This window comes from Balaenoptera borealis (assembly GCF_965194805.1).
Source record: "Balaenoptera borealis genome assembly, chromosome: 20".
Taxonomy (NCBI): Eukaryota; Metazoa; Chordata; class Mammalia; order Artiodactyla; family Balaenopteridae; genus Balaenoptera; species Balaenoptera borealis.
In genome coordinates this window covers 42,946,379-42,964,238 of record NC_138879.1, presented here as the reverse complement: position 1 = coordinate 42,964,238, position 17,860 = coordinate 42,946,379, and the positions used below count along the sequence as shown (strand labels likewise).

Genomic DNA, 17,860 nt, shown 5'->3' with positions numbered 1-17,860 from the left:
CCAGGCTCCAGGGTGTGTGTTCTTAACCACTGTATCATGCTTCTCTTATGTGTGTATGTGTTTGTAAGCGCACAGACAAAGATTTAGAAGGATACAAACTAATTGTTAATGAGTGGTTATCTAAGGGGAAAGAAAGAAAATGGGGAGAGACAAGAGGAGGTGTGGAGGATTTCAACTTTATATCCTGCAAATTTTTATATTATGTCACTTTATTTACTTAAAAAAATTCTTTTTGGTCGCACCGCATAGCATGTGGAATCTTAGCTCCCCAAGCAGGATCGAACCCATGCCCCTGCAGTGGGAGCACAGAGTCTTAACCACTGGACCTCCAGGGAAGTCCCTATGTCACTTCAAAAAAAATGAGCATTTATTCATGTATCATGTAATCACTTTTTAGATTATGTCAAATATGCAGGTGACATGATACAATTCATGAAAAAAAATTTATCTGTGCAGTAAAAAGGCTGCCAAGATTTACAGCTAACATTTATAGTACTGTATGGGAGAATGGAGGGCTGGGGTGCTTTTGCTTTCAATAATGCTCTACTGTTTTATTTTTTTCTTTTTATGAGCAATCATTTTTTTAAAAGCAAATGAGATACGTATTAAAGAGTTTTCCTTGCATGCATTTTCTTTCTTTTGATATCTGCCATTCAGTACATTGATTTACATTCAATACATCAATTACATCAATACGTTAATTAGTTCATGGTGTTCTTGGTGGAATACCATAAATGCCAAAGGACCACATTTGAGAACCATCAGCTTAGTTTATGCAACTAGATGGCTGTGTCTAAGACATAGCTAAACAGATCTGGTGCACGCTGTCAACAAACAAGCTCAAAAAGCGAGGAGAAAGGAGCTACGAATAACTACAAAGTCAGATTCAGGGCAGTTTATTAAAAAAATGAAGATTAGCTGGAAAGGTATCAAATGTTACATGGGTGTTAATTAATTTATTTACTTATTTGTTTAAAAAAATAGCTTGCTCTATAACAGTGTTTTCTGCCTTTTACTTTAAAATCACCTGGAAAACTTTAAAAAGGACCTCCGCTTGGGCTCCTCTCCCCGGCACCATTAAACAGGACTTTCTGGAGGTGGGACTTGGGCATCAGTGTGTTTTATAAACTCCTTGTGAATGTCAGGTGCGGGATAGAGAACCCCTGCTCTGAAAGGATGAACAGACTTCCTAGTGTGAGTGACGTGTGGTGATTTTAATAAAGTTATCTTTTTGCTAATAAAAGAAAGTAGAGACATCATGCCACTAGCTTATCTTAAACTTGGCTTGATTCAGGCCTTGTGGCATACTGCTGTCTACTGCTAATGGAAAAATAAATGGACAGTTCTATTATTTGGAGGGGTAGGCAAATGCCCTTTGAAAGTGAAATCTATGAAGGTGGAGACACAAGGTAAAAGCAACGTCATGTAGCAAATGGTAGAGCTAATGTCACGGTCTCAGATCTGTAAATTTATACAGTACGTGTACTGCCACAAATGGATGCAGCACATACCAAGTCCTTACCTATTAAAAATAGCCTGTAGGGCTTCCTCGAAACGGTAGAGCACTCTGGGAGGGGCTGGCCACTTCACGTGCTTGCCGTGGTCCCTCATGGTCTTGATGCCGTGGAAGCGTCTGGACACCTCGTGGATGTATGACTTCACTTTGTAGCGACGGTAGTATCTGATAATTGTCAGAGCTGCCTTGGTCCTCTTGTACCGCATACGGGCCAGGGTGCCCCGCCACACCTTCGCAATAGAGGAAAAAAAAAAGGAAAATGTTGCTGGTTGGCTGAGTAGTAGATCACGTTGAAATCACAGAAGCTCCTTTACTTAGAAGCTCAACCTGGCAATTTGTATGCGTCACAAAATCAGCCAGAGCATGTCAATTCTGCCTGCCACCAACAGATGGCACTAGGAGTCACGTCCCTCATTTTGATTCAGTGTCTAGCTGTTCGTTATCTCCAAAGGAGGCGTGTGCGGATTCTGAAGCAGAGCCCTGTTCTAACTTTACGGTCGTGTAAAGAAGAAAGCCAAAATACCATTATCTTTGGATAAATATTTTAAGAATGTTGAAAGGAAGCAAGATGAGTCAGAACACAAAGCCATCAGCATCCATAATTCTCTTATGAAACCTAGCTTTGCATAGATTATACACATTGGCCACTAGTGTAATGTCACGTTGGATGTATGAACTGATTTATACACAGTCTGTGCAGCCCCCCTCCCCAGGTAAACTCCCAAGAATTTAGATGTATTCCTGGAGAAAGGGTAAAAAACAAATTACTAATATGAATCTGTTAAATTTTTTCAGTGATCAGAAATCAATCAGACATTACGTAAACGTCTCAGTGCCTGCTTTATCCAAACATGGTGAAGTCACAGATACTTATATTTTTTTCAGGACCCCATACTTCTCAATCTCTCAAGTAAAAAGAAATTTGGTGTAATCTTCATTATTGGCTCTTCGCCTAAATACGCTTTCTACCACCAAACGTATTCTTTCTTCCACGGTATTTCCAGTATAAATCCCTTTCTTTCCCTTTCTGCTACTACAGTCCCAAGACCCCAAACTTCCTCATTGTTTTCTTGGATAAACTCCTCGTACACATCGGGATCACGCTCCAGGTGATACTCACTGCTGCTACTTAAATGACTGTCCCAATTCTTAGGTTGATGGTACTACTTCCCTCCCTGTCTCTGGCCTCTCAGGACCAAGATATTCAACCTCCAGTTCAAAGCCCACAGTATGGGTTCTCCAGGATCACTCAGGGTTCTTTTATTTCTTCTTAGATCCCCATCTGTGCCCACCACTTTCTCTCAGAAAAACTGGTATGATACGTCTTTTATTCAGCCATTTTAGGTTGGTCTTCACGAAGGCTCCTCAACAGGTACCATGTGCTTGCAAAGCCCTCCCTTTCCAGCCTGCTGTACAAATATGAGGAGGTCATCCACGGACCCCAAAGAGGAACTAATGGGTCAAGAAAAACCATGATATGTGAGGGAAACACGACATAGGAGCAATTTCGGATGAACCTGGAGCTCACGTATAAACAGAATATATAAAGACAAAGAGGCAGTGAAAAGTCACTCGTTGCTGCGTGTGGCATCAGCACAGTAACTTGTTCTAGTCAAGATGCCTCGCTTCTTGTGGACGAATCTATCACGCACATGGCTTTGTCAGGCCTTCACCCAAGTGCTAAAATAAAGGTCCCTTCTTTAGTATCTTGAAAAACCAAAAGAGTACAATTAGAAGGTAGAAATCTGGAATTCAATTTTTTAAAGAAAACACATTTTTAAAGTTTCATACTGTTTGTTGCTTTTTTTTTTTTTTTTTAAGAGGAAGGAAATTAAGACCCCCCTGGAGCCACATCTATATAGGAAATCAATCTTATAATTTTCAAAAAGTGTTTTATAAAGATTTTTTTATTTAAATGTTTTTGGTTAGACTCTAGTATAATCTGAAAAAAAATGTATAAGTAGGTGCTTTTTAAGGGGTAGTTTTTTTTTTTTTGGGCAACCTTTTAGATTTCATCTGTGTCCTTAGTTTATTTAGGTTTTGTGTAGTTGAAAAATCAGATAGCACAAAAATGCTATAAAAAAGACAGCAGCCCTTCCCCTTGCCCACCTAAGCCCACCTCCCCATCTCACAGTGTCATTTCATGCCAACTATTTTAACTGTTTCTTCTCGTGACAGTTAAATACACATATAATTTATTTATATGTATACACATACATATACACAGTATACACATATGCTGTATAATACATATATACTGTTATTTCTTGGTGGATCCTTTGAGACCCTATCCAAATTACAGAAATTGGTGATTTAGCTCTCCTACCATCACTATTACCTCTCCTTTATAATCCCAATAATAATTACATCAAAAATTTAAAGTCCATAGTGTTTACATTATTACATCTGTTATATTAACTATATTATTTGGGAGAAAGGAATTTTGTAAGCCTGCAGTAATATCATCAACTTTATCAGAAGTCCCTTCGGCTTTATTTATTTTTCTAACATCAGAGAAAAAGTGGCAGTGAAAACTACGGAGGCAAATGATTTCTATGCAAAAAAATGATTCATGTATTTTCCCTTATAATGCCTTATAAACGGATATGCTCCCCAGGACTTTGTGTGGGAGAAGGGCTGTGGTTGATCGTCTCATGAAGGGTTTGAAGGTTGGAACTTAAGGTATGAGACAGATCTTCCCGTTTCCCTCTTTGTTTAAAGAGCTTAAACTGTGGGGTTTTTCAAGTCATACAAAGATTACCTCCAGAGAGGACTTAGCCTGATGATAGAGCGTCTAAAGGGGGAAAATTAAATGTTATATTCAATAAGCAAATGCTTAATGCTCATTTGATTATGCCTAGAGAGGTTCAGCAAAAAACCAGGGAGCCAGAGGGGCCCTCATTCAACAATATGAACACTAAAAGTGGAACCAACCAGACCTTACGTGCTTTAGGATCTGATGCAAGAGAGTGGGGGCTGAACCCTGAAGGAGACCTGATGGGATCTGGGAAAGGAAGTTATCAGAAGGTACAAGGCAGGGATCAGGCTGACGGAGAGGGCAAGCAAGTCATTTCTTAGGTGGAACCGAGGATAGAGGCGAACAGAGCGGGTGAATTGGAGGACACACTGAGGTATAAAAAGAGAACATTAGGGCCACAGGTCACACATCCCTGCTACTGAATTTTAGACACAATTCCTCTCTTCGGTACCTTGACCCCCTACAGTTAATTTTCAACACAGCAGCTGAGTGATCCTTTTTTTCTTTTTAAATTAATTAATTTATTTATTTTGGCTGTGTTGGGTCTCATTGCTGCACACGGGCTTTTTCTAGTTGCAGCAAGAGTGGGCTTCTCATTGCAGTGGCTTCTCTTGTTGCGGGGCACAGGCTCTAGGCGTGAGGGCTTCAGCAGTTGTGGCGCACAGGCTTCAGCAGTTGTGGCGCACGGGCTCAGTAGTTGTGGCTTGCGGGCTCTAGAGCGCAGGCTCAGTAGTTGTGGCGCATGGGCTTAGTTGCTCCACGGAATATGGGATCCTCCTGGACCAGGGCTCGAACCCGTGTCCCCTGCATTGGCAGGCGGACTCTTAACCACTGAGCCACCAGGGAAGTCCCCTGAGTGATCCTTTTAAGACCAAAGTCAGATCATGTCACTTCTCTGCTTAAAACTCTGCCGCGGTGCTCCAGCTCCCGCAGAGTGAAAGCCAAAGAAAGTCCCTCCCCTGGCCCACAAGCGCCACATGAGTTGGTACTGTCACCGGCCAGCTCCTTCCACTGTCCTCTCCTGGCTCACTCCAGCCACACTGGGCCCTGCTCTACCCTGCACAGGCCTCCTGTCTCAGGGCCTTTCCTTCTGCCTGGAAGGATCTTCCTCCAGATATCACATGGCTATCTTCCTCACTCTCTAAGTCCTTGCTCAGCTGTCACCTTCCCAATGAGCCCGGCCCTGACCATCTATGGAAAAATTCCCCTTGTCCACCCTCCCCTCCTGGTACTCTCCACTCTCTGTACCATGCTCTATTTTCTTCTCTTGCCGCTGGCACTTAACACTCTATAACACCTGTAATTTACATATGATTGTATTGTTTATGCTCTCCCTCTACTGGAATTTAAGCTCTACTAGGCCAGGGATCTTTGCTTCCTTTGCTCACTGATGAATCTCCACTGCCTGGAACAGTGCCAAGGACATAGTAGCCACTCAATAGCATTTGTTGGGTCGTATGGCATATGCCCTGAGAAAACCGTAATTCCAAAAGAGTCCTGTACCACAACGTTCATTGCAGCTCTATTTACAATAGCCAGGACATGGAAGCAACCTAAGTGTCCATCGACAGATGAATGGATAAAGAAGATGTGGCACATATATACAATGGAATATTACTCAGCCATAAAAAGAAATGAAAGTGAGTTATTTGTAGCGAGGTGGATGGACCTAGAGTCTGTCATACAGAGTGAAGTAAGTCAGAAAGAGAAAAACAAATACCGTATGCTAACACATATATATGGAATCTAAAAAAAAAAAAAAAAAAGGTTCTGAAGAACCTAGGGGCAGGACAGGAATAAAGATGCAGATGTAGAGAATGGACTTGAGGACATGGGGAGGGGGAAGGGTAAGCTGGGACAAAGTGAGAGAGTGGCATGGACATATATACACTACCAAATGTAAAATAGATAGCTAGTGGGAAGCAGCTGCATTGCACAGGGAGATCAGCTCGGTGCTTTGTGTCCACCTAGAGGGGTGGGATAGGGAGGGTGGGAGGGAGACGCAAGAGGGAGGAGATATGGGGATATATGTTTATGTATAGCTGATTCACTTTGTTATACAGCAGAAACTAACACACCATTGTAAAGCAATTATACTCCAATAAAGATGTTTAAAAAAAAAATAGTATTTGTTGAGTGGCTGAATGTTTTCAACTTCATCTTGCAAGCCTGATATTGAATCTTTCATTTTCGCTGTCACGTTTTCCACTTTCAAGAACTCATCTTCGTTCTCCAAATATCCCTTTTAAAAGCATGTTGTTCTTGTTTTACAAAAGCATCCTTCCTCTCAAGCAGATGAATTATGGTTTTACTTTTTATGCTGCTCCCCACATTGCATCTGTTACCTATAAATCCCCTCTTCTCCCATTTGTCTTGGTCTTGGTCTTTTGAGCTAGAGGTCTTGCTTGAATGTCTAGGGATCCTTGGCTGTCCATTCACTGAAAAGTGAAAAGCCACTTGGAAGCTCTGTATGTGTGCTTTGTGGGTGGTGGACTTCACTACAGGGTGACTAGGTGGGGACCAACCATCTCTGGGGGACCCCAGCAATGTCTGTACCTTAAACTGTTTTCTCATTGCTGCCAGAATTCTGAGTGAAGGGGGCTGGAGGAAATCTTTCGTATCTAGACTTTCGCTTAATTTACTTGATTTCAACATGGTGCCTGACCCCTCTCCTCCACTGGTGCATGATGTCCCCAAGCCCAGAGCTTCTCTGGTTCAATTTCTTCAGAGTAAACTTCTTGTCTTCTATCAGAATGAGACTGAGGTAGCTCGTCCAACTTTGTGAGGTTAGGAGAGTTGGATGTATAATTGCTCTCTTTTTAAATTAATTAATTAATTAATTAATTTTTTGCTGCATTGGGTCTTTGCTGCAGTGGGCGGGCTTCTCATTGCGGTGGCTTCTCTTGTTGCGGAGCACGGGCTCTAGGAGTGCGGGCTTCAGTAGTTGTGGCACACGGGCTTAGTTGCTCTGTGGCACGTGGGATCTTCCCAGACCAGGGCTGGAACCCGTGTCCCCTGCATTGGCAGGTGGATTCTTAACCACTGTGCCACCAGGGAAGTCACTATAATTGCTCTTTATACAGAGTTTCAACCATTCTACTCCTCCAGCTCTACCCCTCACCCCTACCTACAGAGGTACCTGGTCCTTCCCATCCTGAATCTTCCTACAGCCCCATGGTTGGGTAACCTGGCTTGCTTGTCTGCAGGCACTTAGATTTCAGCATTCTCCACCAGCTTGGGGGACTAACCACATGTTCACTTACTTCCAAAATTATGATGATGCCTCTTTTCTGCTGTTGTTTCCATTATGGTTCTATTTGTCCTTGTGGGTTTCTCCAATTTTCATCCCCTACTGCTGATTGAGGGGTTTTGAGAGGAGTAGATATAAGCACAGTCTGTCATGTCTAACCAGATGTTTTATAATGCCATCTTAATTCGACCATGTTTTCCTCTTCCTTGGTGGTCAAGCATTTCAAAGCAACATCTGTCAGTCATTAAAGTACAAGATACACTTTGCAAAAGATGTAGGATTCTAGGTAACACTCTGTTAAGAAGTAGGTCAATTACACAGCTTCAGTTTAGCTTCAGAAACAAACACAGGTCAGCTTTCTGTTTTTCTCTAGTTCTCCATGTTTTTGTTTTCTAGTCATTATGGGTGTTGGGTCTTTTCTGCCTGTTCTCAAACAGCTCCCTGTTGCCTTGAATTGGATATTCTCTTAGTTTCTACAACCGAAATCCTTCAAAATTCCAGCTTCCAAGCTTCCGAGGCCCTCCATGCCTAGGGACAACTTTGGGAGAAGCATCTTTCTTCTATTTCTAGCCTTAAGTCCTCCATACAGTCATTTTGGCTGAGTTCTGACAGTATATGGTTGCTAAAGAGTTGTGGTGGAGGAGAATTTATTTAGGTACCAGGCTGAACTCTGAGCAAATTGTAAAACACACAAAATCTATCTTTGGTATCCATATACCCCATCATATTTAGAATACGACACCCATTTTGGAATATTTCATGATTGGTTAACGAAGGAGTCATTTTAAAGGAAGGCCCCTCCTAGGAGTTATTTTAAAGGAAGATTCAAAGACAGAAAAAATTTTCTGAGTTATTCCTCTTCAACCCAAATATCTCTATGAGGGACAAAATGAATAAAGACCTGATGTGCTATTTTTAAAATGCTAGTGCGGTACCCATGTTTTTACCAGAATAGCAGGTTAATATGTACCAAGAAGAAACTAAGACCCAGTGAATATAATTTGTAAGTTCTTAGCATAAATTTTGACACAAAATTCCTTGGTTTTACAGATAAATTAATAGCATTTCAGATGACCCAGGGGAGAAATTAAGAAATAATGAAATATACTAAGTGAAGTATGGCAGACAGAGAAAGACAAATATCATATGATATCACTTATATGTGGCATCTAAAAAAATGATATAAATGAACTTATATACAAAACAGAAACAGACTCACAGACTTAGAAAACAAACTTATGGTTACCAAAGGGGAAAGGTGGAGGGGAGGGATAAATTAGGAGTTTGAGATTAACATACACACACTACTATATATAAGACAGATAACCAACAAGGACCTACTGTATAGCACAGGGAAATCTACTCAATATTCTGTAATAACCTATAAGGGAAAAGAATGTGAAAAAGAATAGATACATGTATACATATAACTGAATCACCTTGCTGTACACCTGAAACTAACACAACATTGTAAATCAACTATACTCCAATATAAAATAAAAATTAAAGAAAGAAATGAAATAACCAGATCTTCAGTCAATAAACAGATGTAAAACCTTCAAATAAAGAGACCCGCACCCCGCCAAAAAAAAAAAAAAAAAAAAAAGAGCATGTGTGAGCCTGATCATTATAAATTATCCTGATGAACTTAACTATGTGCGTGTGAGTGTAATTTAGAAATGATCACCCCTGAGCTTTACCTTGGTCTGGCAGACTAACTTGCCAAGTTATTTGACTTGTGACCTTCATTTGGGACTCATACATTTTCTATATGGCCTTCTCCAGATCCATTAGCCTAGAAATTCTTTAGTGCATACAACTGTTGCCTAATATGATGATGCTATAGTCTGACAACCTCCTTGTAACTGTAACTTCAAGAAGCAATTGAACCTCTTAGTCAATTATTGTCAGAAGACTAGCTCAACATTAACTCTGTCAAAACCCAAATTGCAATTAGTTTGAAGATAAACGAAAACAAAATTACTCCAGCTAACAGGTTAAGTAATTCTGATGGGCCTTTCAGGATTCAATCTTGTTCAAAAGTAAACTGCCTGTGGAGCTCTATTGAAGTGGTTGCTTTCTTCTGTTTGGTTAAAAAAATTTTTTTTCTTAAGAGTTACAAAGTTGATAATTCATCTTCAAATATCGGTCAGGTCAAGTCTATTTCAGAACTGCTTTTTGACATAGAACCTCAGGGTTTGGGTCAAGTGTTTGGGCATTTCAGTAGATCCAACGAGGCATCTGGGGATGTTTTAAGTTTGTGTGAAGACACCTGCTGCCTTGTCCACCCCCAGATCCACTGTCATCCAAGACAGAGGTGGCTCATCAACCAGTCAGGGGACAGGTTGGGCTTTTATCTTATGTAACAAATGTTCTGACTTTTCTTCCTTTATGTCTAGCATCTAGAACATGCAGAAATCCTTTAAAAAACCCCCCAAAACCCAGTAACCTTTGTTTCAGACGCTTGCAAATGAACTCAATTTTGAATGGTTCCCTAGGTCTCTCAAAAACTCAGATAATAACTGGTATTTGAAAGGACCAGCCAAAGGTGCATCCTAACATTCTTTTCTATAGAGTTTCAAAAGTGAATTCTGGAACATAAGGCCTTTGAAATGCTCCTTGAAAAAAGGGTTCCATTTTCAGTAAGTTCAGGAAGGCTGCATACTGCAATTCCTTTTTGGAGATTCATAATGTACATTAGCATATTAAAAGCTCTAAGAAGTTCTATGTAAGTAAACCTATTTTAACTTTGTTCAACAAAATTTAAAAAACATTTCAATTTTTAAAATTTAAAACCAAAATTTAACTACAGAACCCTTTGTACACAGATTACTCATTCATTTTGAAGGGGATCAATATATGCCATCCCAAAACATGCCATGGTGGCATAAGCATTACTGAGCATTTGTTCATTCTATAAGAATTTCCCAAATTCCTACTGTATGTTTGGTTTCTATCGGGGACACAGAGGAAAACAGGGGACACCTATGATATTCTAGGAAAAACCAAACATGCCTATGAGATAACTGGGAAACAACTACAACTGATCCCCTAAAAAGTGAGATCTGGTCAAAGGCCACAACAATGGAAACCTCAATGTAAAGAAGCTTGAATTCCTGTCACAGTGAGGCTCTTTCAAGAAGTCCAGCACTGCGAGAGGGACAGCTCCCTGTCTGGCAGGGAGTTGGGGTAGAGTGGAAAGAATCTTTCCCTGGAGAGGCCAGCATTCCCTACAGACTACTTTGCAGGCTTCAGGTGCTTCGGCTGTAAAGCAAGGATGTTACACTAGATGATTTATAAGAGCACATACTCATATTCTATCTTAACAGCTACTGATAATGAACAAAAATTTTTAAGTGTTAAAGGTTCTTTCTGATCTAAAGTGCACATGGCATTGACAACCACTATCTTTGATTTTCATCAGATTACTGTTATGACTCCTCAGACTAGGGAGAGAAAACATTATTTCATTATTATGTACTAGGCCTTATGCTAGACACTTGATATACATTAAAAATAGGTTTTTAAAGCACTTATGCTTGACATATATTTGTACGTTGCTGCTTTATGTTTCTCTTACTAATAATTCAACATTAAAAAACAGCAGGGAATACATTTGACATAAGTTTCTTGAAGTCATACATTAATATATTTTTTGCTGGCAAACACCTGGCTTTGAGAAACAGTCATTTTTCAGACCTAAAACCCTGCTTCTACAGAGGAATGTGATTCATATTAACAGCTCTTGCTAGGAGTCTGGCTCTGGCTGTAGGCAATGGGTGATGGTGCCAGCAGGGTTTTGTTGAGACCAGCGCTCTTCAATGTATCCCTGTACCCCAAATATGCTATTGGTTCCCAGTGTTCACACCAATGGTGATGTGGGGTGATGATGCTTCCTGGGGGGGGGGATTTCAGAATGTTGGGGGAAAGGAAATAATTTGGAAAAGGCCCCTTAGATTACTTGGGTAAACATTAAATATGCTTCCTCTTTTTATTTTTCTGTCTTAGACTGTAATTAATGTAAGGCGAAATGGCAGGATAAGAAAAAGTACACTTACTAAGGACAGATACTTTTTCAACAGTTCAAATTTACACAAGTTCAACATAATATGATTAAAAAACTATGAAGATCATTCCTGGTCATAACTCAATGCCAAAGAGAAAAAAAAGAATACAACTGCGCTGTTGGGTGCATGATTTATCATAATAGTAGGCAACACACTATTATGATCAGAGTATTAAGTAGCTCATGCTGGAAAAATGCTGTGGTGAGACAGACAGAAATGCTACTATTTAGAGAAAAATCTAAACTGAAATGCTAGGTTTTCTCAGTGATGTTGAGGTTTTATACTTGTACACATAGCTGTAACTATATTACTGAAAATCCTATCGGAAACACAACCTTGTACTTACAAATCTGAAAAATCCTACTACCTAATCTATTTCTTTCCCAAGAAATGTTTTATAACAATATTTGAAGACTGACGTTTCTTAGTTATATGCCAATCAAGTCAGAACAGATTTAAAATGGATGTCAACAGGAATATAATTAATTTTTCAACTAATATAAATATAAATATAATGTGTATATTTTTATCAGTCATTTAAAATTCTTTTTTATAAACGGCATATTTCTATTTTTTAAATCCATTTTCTTTGGATTGTCTTTTATTGATTTGTATGAGCTCTTTATAAATTAAGGGAATCATCTTTTTGTTATTAGCATTTTACATATTTTTTCCAGTAGGCCAATGATCTTTTGGTACTATTTATGGTATACTACCATACAGAAGTTGTCTTTTAAAAAAATTGTGTGCGGTCAAATGTATTCATTTTTCTTTTATGGTTACATACATATTTTACACAAAACTGAGATCACATAATTATCATAAAGTGCTTTGCAATGTTTTTTATTTGATACATCAAGCACATTTTCCCATGTGATCAAATATCCTCCTATAATGTGATTCTGAACGGCCTCACAGTACTCAACCAGATACATGCATATAATTCAGTTAACCAACCTCCTACTGTGTGGTATTTCTGATGTTTTCTGCAATTTAAAATATCATTTTAGGAGTATCATTGTACATATTCTAATTCTAATTCTAGAAATAGAATTGCTGCTGCGACTCATTTACATTTCCAAATGCCACATGCTAAAGTATTCATTTCCAAACTCTACCATGCGAAGAGTTAAAAAGAATTAACTAGATTGATATAGGATAACATATTGTTGCTATGGTTCAATTGCTTTGATTAGGAATATAAAAAATTCACTGGCTATTTGAATTTTTTCTGTGGTGAATTCTCTTTCCATTCCTTGTTTTTGTCCATCACATATTTGTAATTTTACATAATGATTTGTAAGGGCTTTTTATACATGAAATAAGCTAAACTTTTATTACATTTACAAAGGCTCTTTAGCATTTTGCCTTTTAACATCTCCTGGCCATGGTTATTGGTCCTGGCTAATAAAACATGAGAAGACATTTTCTAGGTGTTTCTGAGAAAGAAAATGTCTCACTCTTCAGAGAGAATGTCCAAGTACTTCTAGAAGAGATTTCCTTGAATAACGAAACGTGGCTTCTGTAACTGCTGGCAGCCATCTGGCAACCACAAGGGGGAGCCACACTGAGAAAGAAGATGACCCAAGAGAAGGCTTCCTGATGTATGAAATAAATCCCCGTTATACTCTGTGCCCGTCTGAGTTGAGTTTTCTTTTTACGCTCTCCCCTCCTCCCCTCCCCTCTCCTTCCCTCTCCTCTCCTCCCCTCTATTCCTTTCCCCTTCCCTCCTACTCTCTCTTTCTCCCCTTCTCCCTTCCTTGCAACTGAACACATTGTGATACAATGATATTTTTTGAGAAACAGAAATTTTAAATGTTTATTCAGAGATATTTATCAACCTTTGCCCTTATGATTCTTCTTTTGCTGCTGCTAAACTCAGAAAGGCCCTCCCTACTTTAAAATCAAATATGTGTCTAGGGACTTTATTGGCAGTTCAGTGGTTAAGACTCTGCCTTTCAATGCAGGGGGTGTGGGTTTGATCCCTGGTCGGGGAACACACATGCCTCGGGGTGTGGCCAAAAAATTTAAATAATAAATAAAAATAAATAAATTGCACATCTCTTAGAAAAAAACTTTAAATGTGTGTCTATAAAAAGAATTTGTCTTGTTAAAATGTAAGTTCTATGTGGAGGAGTGGTCTCAATCACAAATAGGAGAGAGCCTTTATTTCACAATCACTTCATGAATGGCAGGAAACTGTGTCTACTCTAGTAGATTATCCATAATTAAAGATGTGTGAAATGCCCACTAAAGCTCTGGATTCTTTGAAATACAAATGAGTTACCAGCTACGGCTGATGAGTATGACAGGAGAAATGTTCTATTTGGATCAAACTTATGTGAGTGGAATGAATCTAAGTCAGATCCTACCTGGTCAGGCATTAAGAAGAGTTAACACTGGAAATCTTTATGAGGATGTCTCCTCTGAAATAGCTGCATAAAAAAAATCACTGGGAAATAATCAGGAATATATAATAACCAGGAGATATATATATAGCCACACTCCCACCCACCCACATACATAAAACTACTTGACTGCAAAAGGCGTAAGCTATAGTGAAAGGGTATATTCTATAGATTTTAATATATAAGTCATATTAAATCAGCATTTTCATACAAAGTCAGCTCAACCATATCTTGGATTTAGAGAATAATCAGACTGCTTTTAGAACGAACATCAGCGTTAGACTTGCCAATAAACAACTCTTTCTGTCTGTGAAATATTTTTGGACCATCAAACTCTACCCTTCTTTTTGGTCTTTTTCACTCATCTCAACTGGCTTGTGATCAATATTTCAGGGAACTCTTCCTTAGCTGCCCTCTAGGTATCCTTCCAGAAAACCTAAACCCAAATTCCAGCTGAAAACTTCACAGACAGAAATTCTGCTGCACTGAGCCTTGAAGAAAGGAATGTGCACCAGTATTTCAAAAAAAAAAAAAAAAAAAAAAAAAAAAAGTGACAGAAGCACAGACGCGGCAGTGATACTGCTGAAAATGCCTTCCAAATGTTCACACCCTCTCTTGCTGCAGAGTTTTTTGCTTATGTAGTTCCCTCTGCTTGCATCTCCTCTCCCTGGACTTCTCCTAGAGTCAGCTCGTTCTCAATTTTTCGGTCTCACTTTAATGTCACCTCCTCAGAGAGGTCTTCCCTGACCAGCCCGTTTCCCTTGTCCTCTGAATGACTGTCCCAATTCAGGCCTTCCTTTCCTTCATGCCTGTTACATAACTTATAATTATTTGTTGACTAAGTTTTTCTGTCTTACTCCTCAATTAGAATGTATGTTGCATGAAGACAAGGACTATTTCTATTATATTCATCCCGGTGTCTCCAAAGAGTGTCTGGCAATAAACACATTTGTTGAATGAATGGATACTTATTGGCTTGAATACACTAAAGATCTTTTCTTACAAGTTTAAAAGAAGACTTACTTATCTGTGAAAAAGGCCCCACGGAATGTTTGACAACCAAGTGACCTTAGGGTTTAAGAGCTCACTTAAGAGAAGCAGACAACCCATCCCGTTACACAGCAGTGCAGCCGAGCCAAGCAAATGATGAAACATCCAAGGAAGTGACACGCGGCAGCTGCCACGCGGTTCTCAAGCCTTAATGGAATTTCAAGATCAGTGGTGACGCTTGATGGTTCTAGGGCAGTCTAGCATGAATGAGCATCTGCTTGGCAAACTGCTGCCAGTTTGCCAGTGAGGAACACGAGGCGTGAAGAAGTCTGGTTTTCAGTGAATGTTTCGTTTACGTTAAAAGAATTTCTTTCACTAAAAACGTAAAAATCTTCATCTTAAATATGGATACTCTAAATTAAGTTCCTAATTCCATTCATCCCAGTTACAGGACTTTTCATGAAAAGTTCCCCCTTTGCCTTTTTACTTTCTTCCTTTTTTTTTTTTTTTTTCCTTGACACAAGTCAACACCTTAGTGTCACTGCTTTTTATCAAGTGACCGAGGAAAATGTGACCTGGTACATCCTTTATTCTGTCCTGGAGCCAAAGAGACTGAGAAAGAGCTCATAGACTCTACTGTGTATTATTCCTTTCTTTCACTGGGCCTGTGAGAATAATCTAATTCCTCTACTACTGGAATGAGAGGAAAGAGGGGGAAAAAAACCCCTAGACTGGGAAATTCTATCCAATTCAAATATACAAATATTGTATACTAGTTCTCAAATTAACAAAAATCAGGTTCCAATGAATGTATAAGGAACCAGCTCTTGGTTAGATCACTTAGATGAACTATCTATTCAGGCTCATAGGTCAAGGATGACTGAGAAGATACTGTAATTAATGTAGCTTTGGCTTTAACTCAGCAGCTGACAGGTATTCTCTAGTTCCCTTCTCTTCTTGCGAGGCTACCCAGCACATATTCTGTTCTGCCAGAGGGGCAGAAAACTCTTGCTTCTTTTTCACATCTCCAAGGAGTTCACCGAGTCACTACATTATGGCAAAAGGAGCTAGGTAGCTCATTCCACGTCTGTGGAGGTTTATCCTCTAAATCAAAAATCATGCAACAAGTTTCCTGTGATCACCACATTCACGACTGTATCTGGCCAGGCTAAGACTACAAAACACATAGCTTCTTGACTTAACCTTCAAATAACAACTATAGGAAACTGTCTTATTACTAAATAACTTTGCTTTGAATCCTGGATTTTCTTCCTCTTCCAAATACATATATTGTTAATGTAGCTTTAAGTTAGCTGTCATCTACAGAAAACCCCATGCTAAGTTGTTATGATAGCAAATATTTATTCCTTTCCTCTTGACCCATGGGTCACCCCATTGATGTGACCTGCTTTGGTCAACGAGATACATATGCATGTGACCTGAACAGCTTGAAATGTGCTTGTGTGGTCAGCCTTGCCCTCTTAGGCTTTTGCTGTTAACCATGAGAAGAACATGCCCCTGGGATCCACTGACACCAGAAAAAAATAAGCCACACGTGGAGCCAATCTGTACTCAGCCCACGGCCTGGGATGGGCTCAGCCAAAAATGGCCAAACCTTGGATGCATGAGGAAGAAGTAAATTCTGACTGTTATAGCCACTGTGTTTTAGAGATGTGGTGGGCTGAACAATCCACCCCCCGCCCCCCCCGCCCCCGAAAAGATTTCTACCTCTTAATCCTTGGAACCGGTAAATGTTACTTCACGTGACAAAAAAAGGACTTTGCAGATGTGATTAGGTTAAGGATCTTGAGATGGGTAGATTATCCTGGATTATCTGTTTGGACCCTAAATGCAATCCCATATATCTATTTGGACCCTAAATGTAATCCCATATATCTATATAAGAGGGAGGTGGTAGGAGATCTGAAGACAGACAAGGGGATGACATATGACTATGGAAGCAGAGACTGCAGCCACAAACCATGGAATTCTGGCAGCTACCAGAAGCTGGAAGAAGCCAGGAATAGATAATCCCCTACAACCACTAGAGGAAGTGTGGCCTTGATGTCACCTTGATTTTGGCCCAGTGAAACTGATTTCAGACTTCTGGCCTCCAGAACTGTGAGAGGATGAATTTCTGTTGTTTCAAGCCACTGAGTTTGTGATCATTTTTATAGTAGTCATAGGAAACCAATACAGGTGGTTTGTGGCATAATTATGCCAATGGTCAACTGATATATACCCAAACCAATAATAATAATATTAATAATATCAATGTTAATAAGAATAGCAAACATATAGTACCTGCCATATGCTAGGCACTGATCAAAGTATGTTGAATATATTAAGTCATTTAATACTCACAACAATACTATAAGGTGGGTACTCTTACTTCCCTTTTACAGATGAGGAAACTGAAGAACAGAGAGGTCCCAAAGTTTCATCTTGTAAGTGTTGGAGCTGGGATTGGAACCCAAGCGCCTTGTGGTTGACTGAAGCCAAGAACTACCTGCTGGTAAGGCAGCAGTAGAGACTAGAAATTACACAGAAATTAGCGATTCTTCAACTCTGGCAGCAGAGTTAAAACTTAAAGGCTTCTTTCCCAGTTAGGAATAACTCTTATGCCTACTAATTACTCCATTTGCTTGGTATGATGAAGGTACCTCATTTAAATGCATATGACTAGCTCTTAAGTATTAATAAACATAACATAGCTAATAGGAATCTTTATAATCCCAGAGCACCTAGTATTGAGTCATGATACTACATTATTGTCAAAATACCACGTGAGCCACTGTGCACAGGGCACCATGCTGGGGCCCCTGGGTGGAGTACAAACAAGCGTAAGGACGCTGCTTCCCTCAACAATTT

The 17,860-nt window shown here is 39.6% G+C and overlaps 1 protein-coding gene across 3 annotated transcripts in view; it reads right to left on the bottom strand.

The window, feature by feature from the left end:
• Positions 1-17,860, bottom strand: part of MYO1D (myosin ID) — a 349,962-nt gene that overhangs the window by 156,898 nt on the left and 175,204 nt on the right. For all 3 annotated transcript variants that reach the window (XM_082370869.1, XM_082370871.1, XM_082370870.1), the window contains exon 17: positions 1,523-1,746. In XM_082370869.1, the coding sequence (XP_082226995.1) occupies positions 1,523-1,746 (224 nt within the window). The remainder of the gene's footprint in view (positions 1-1,522; positions 1,747-17,860) is intronic.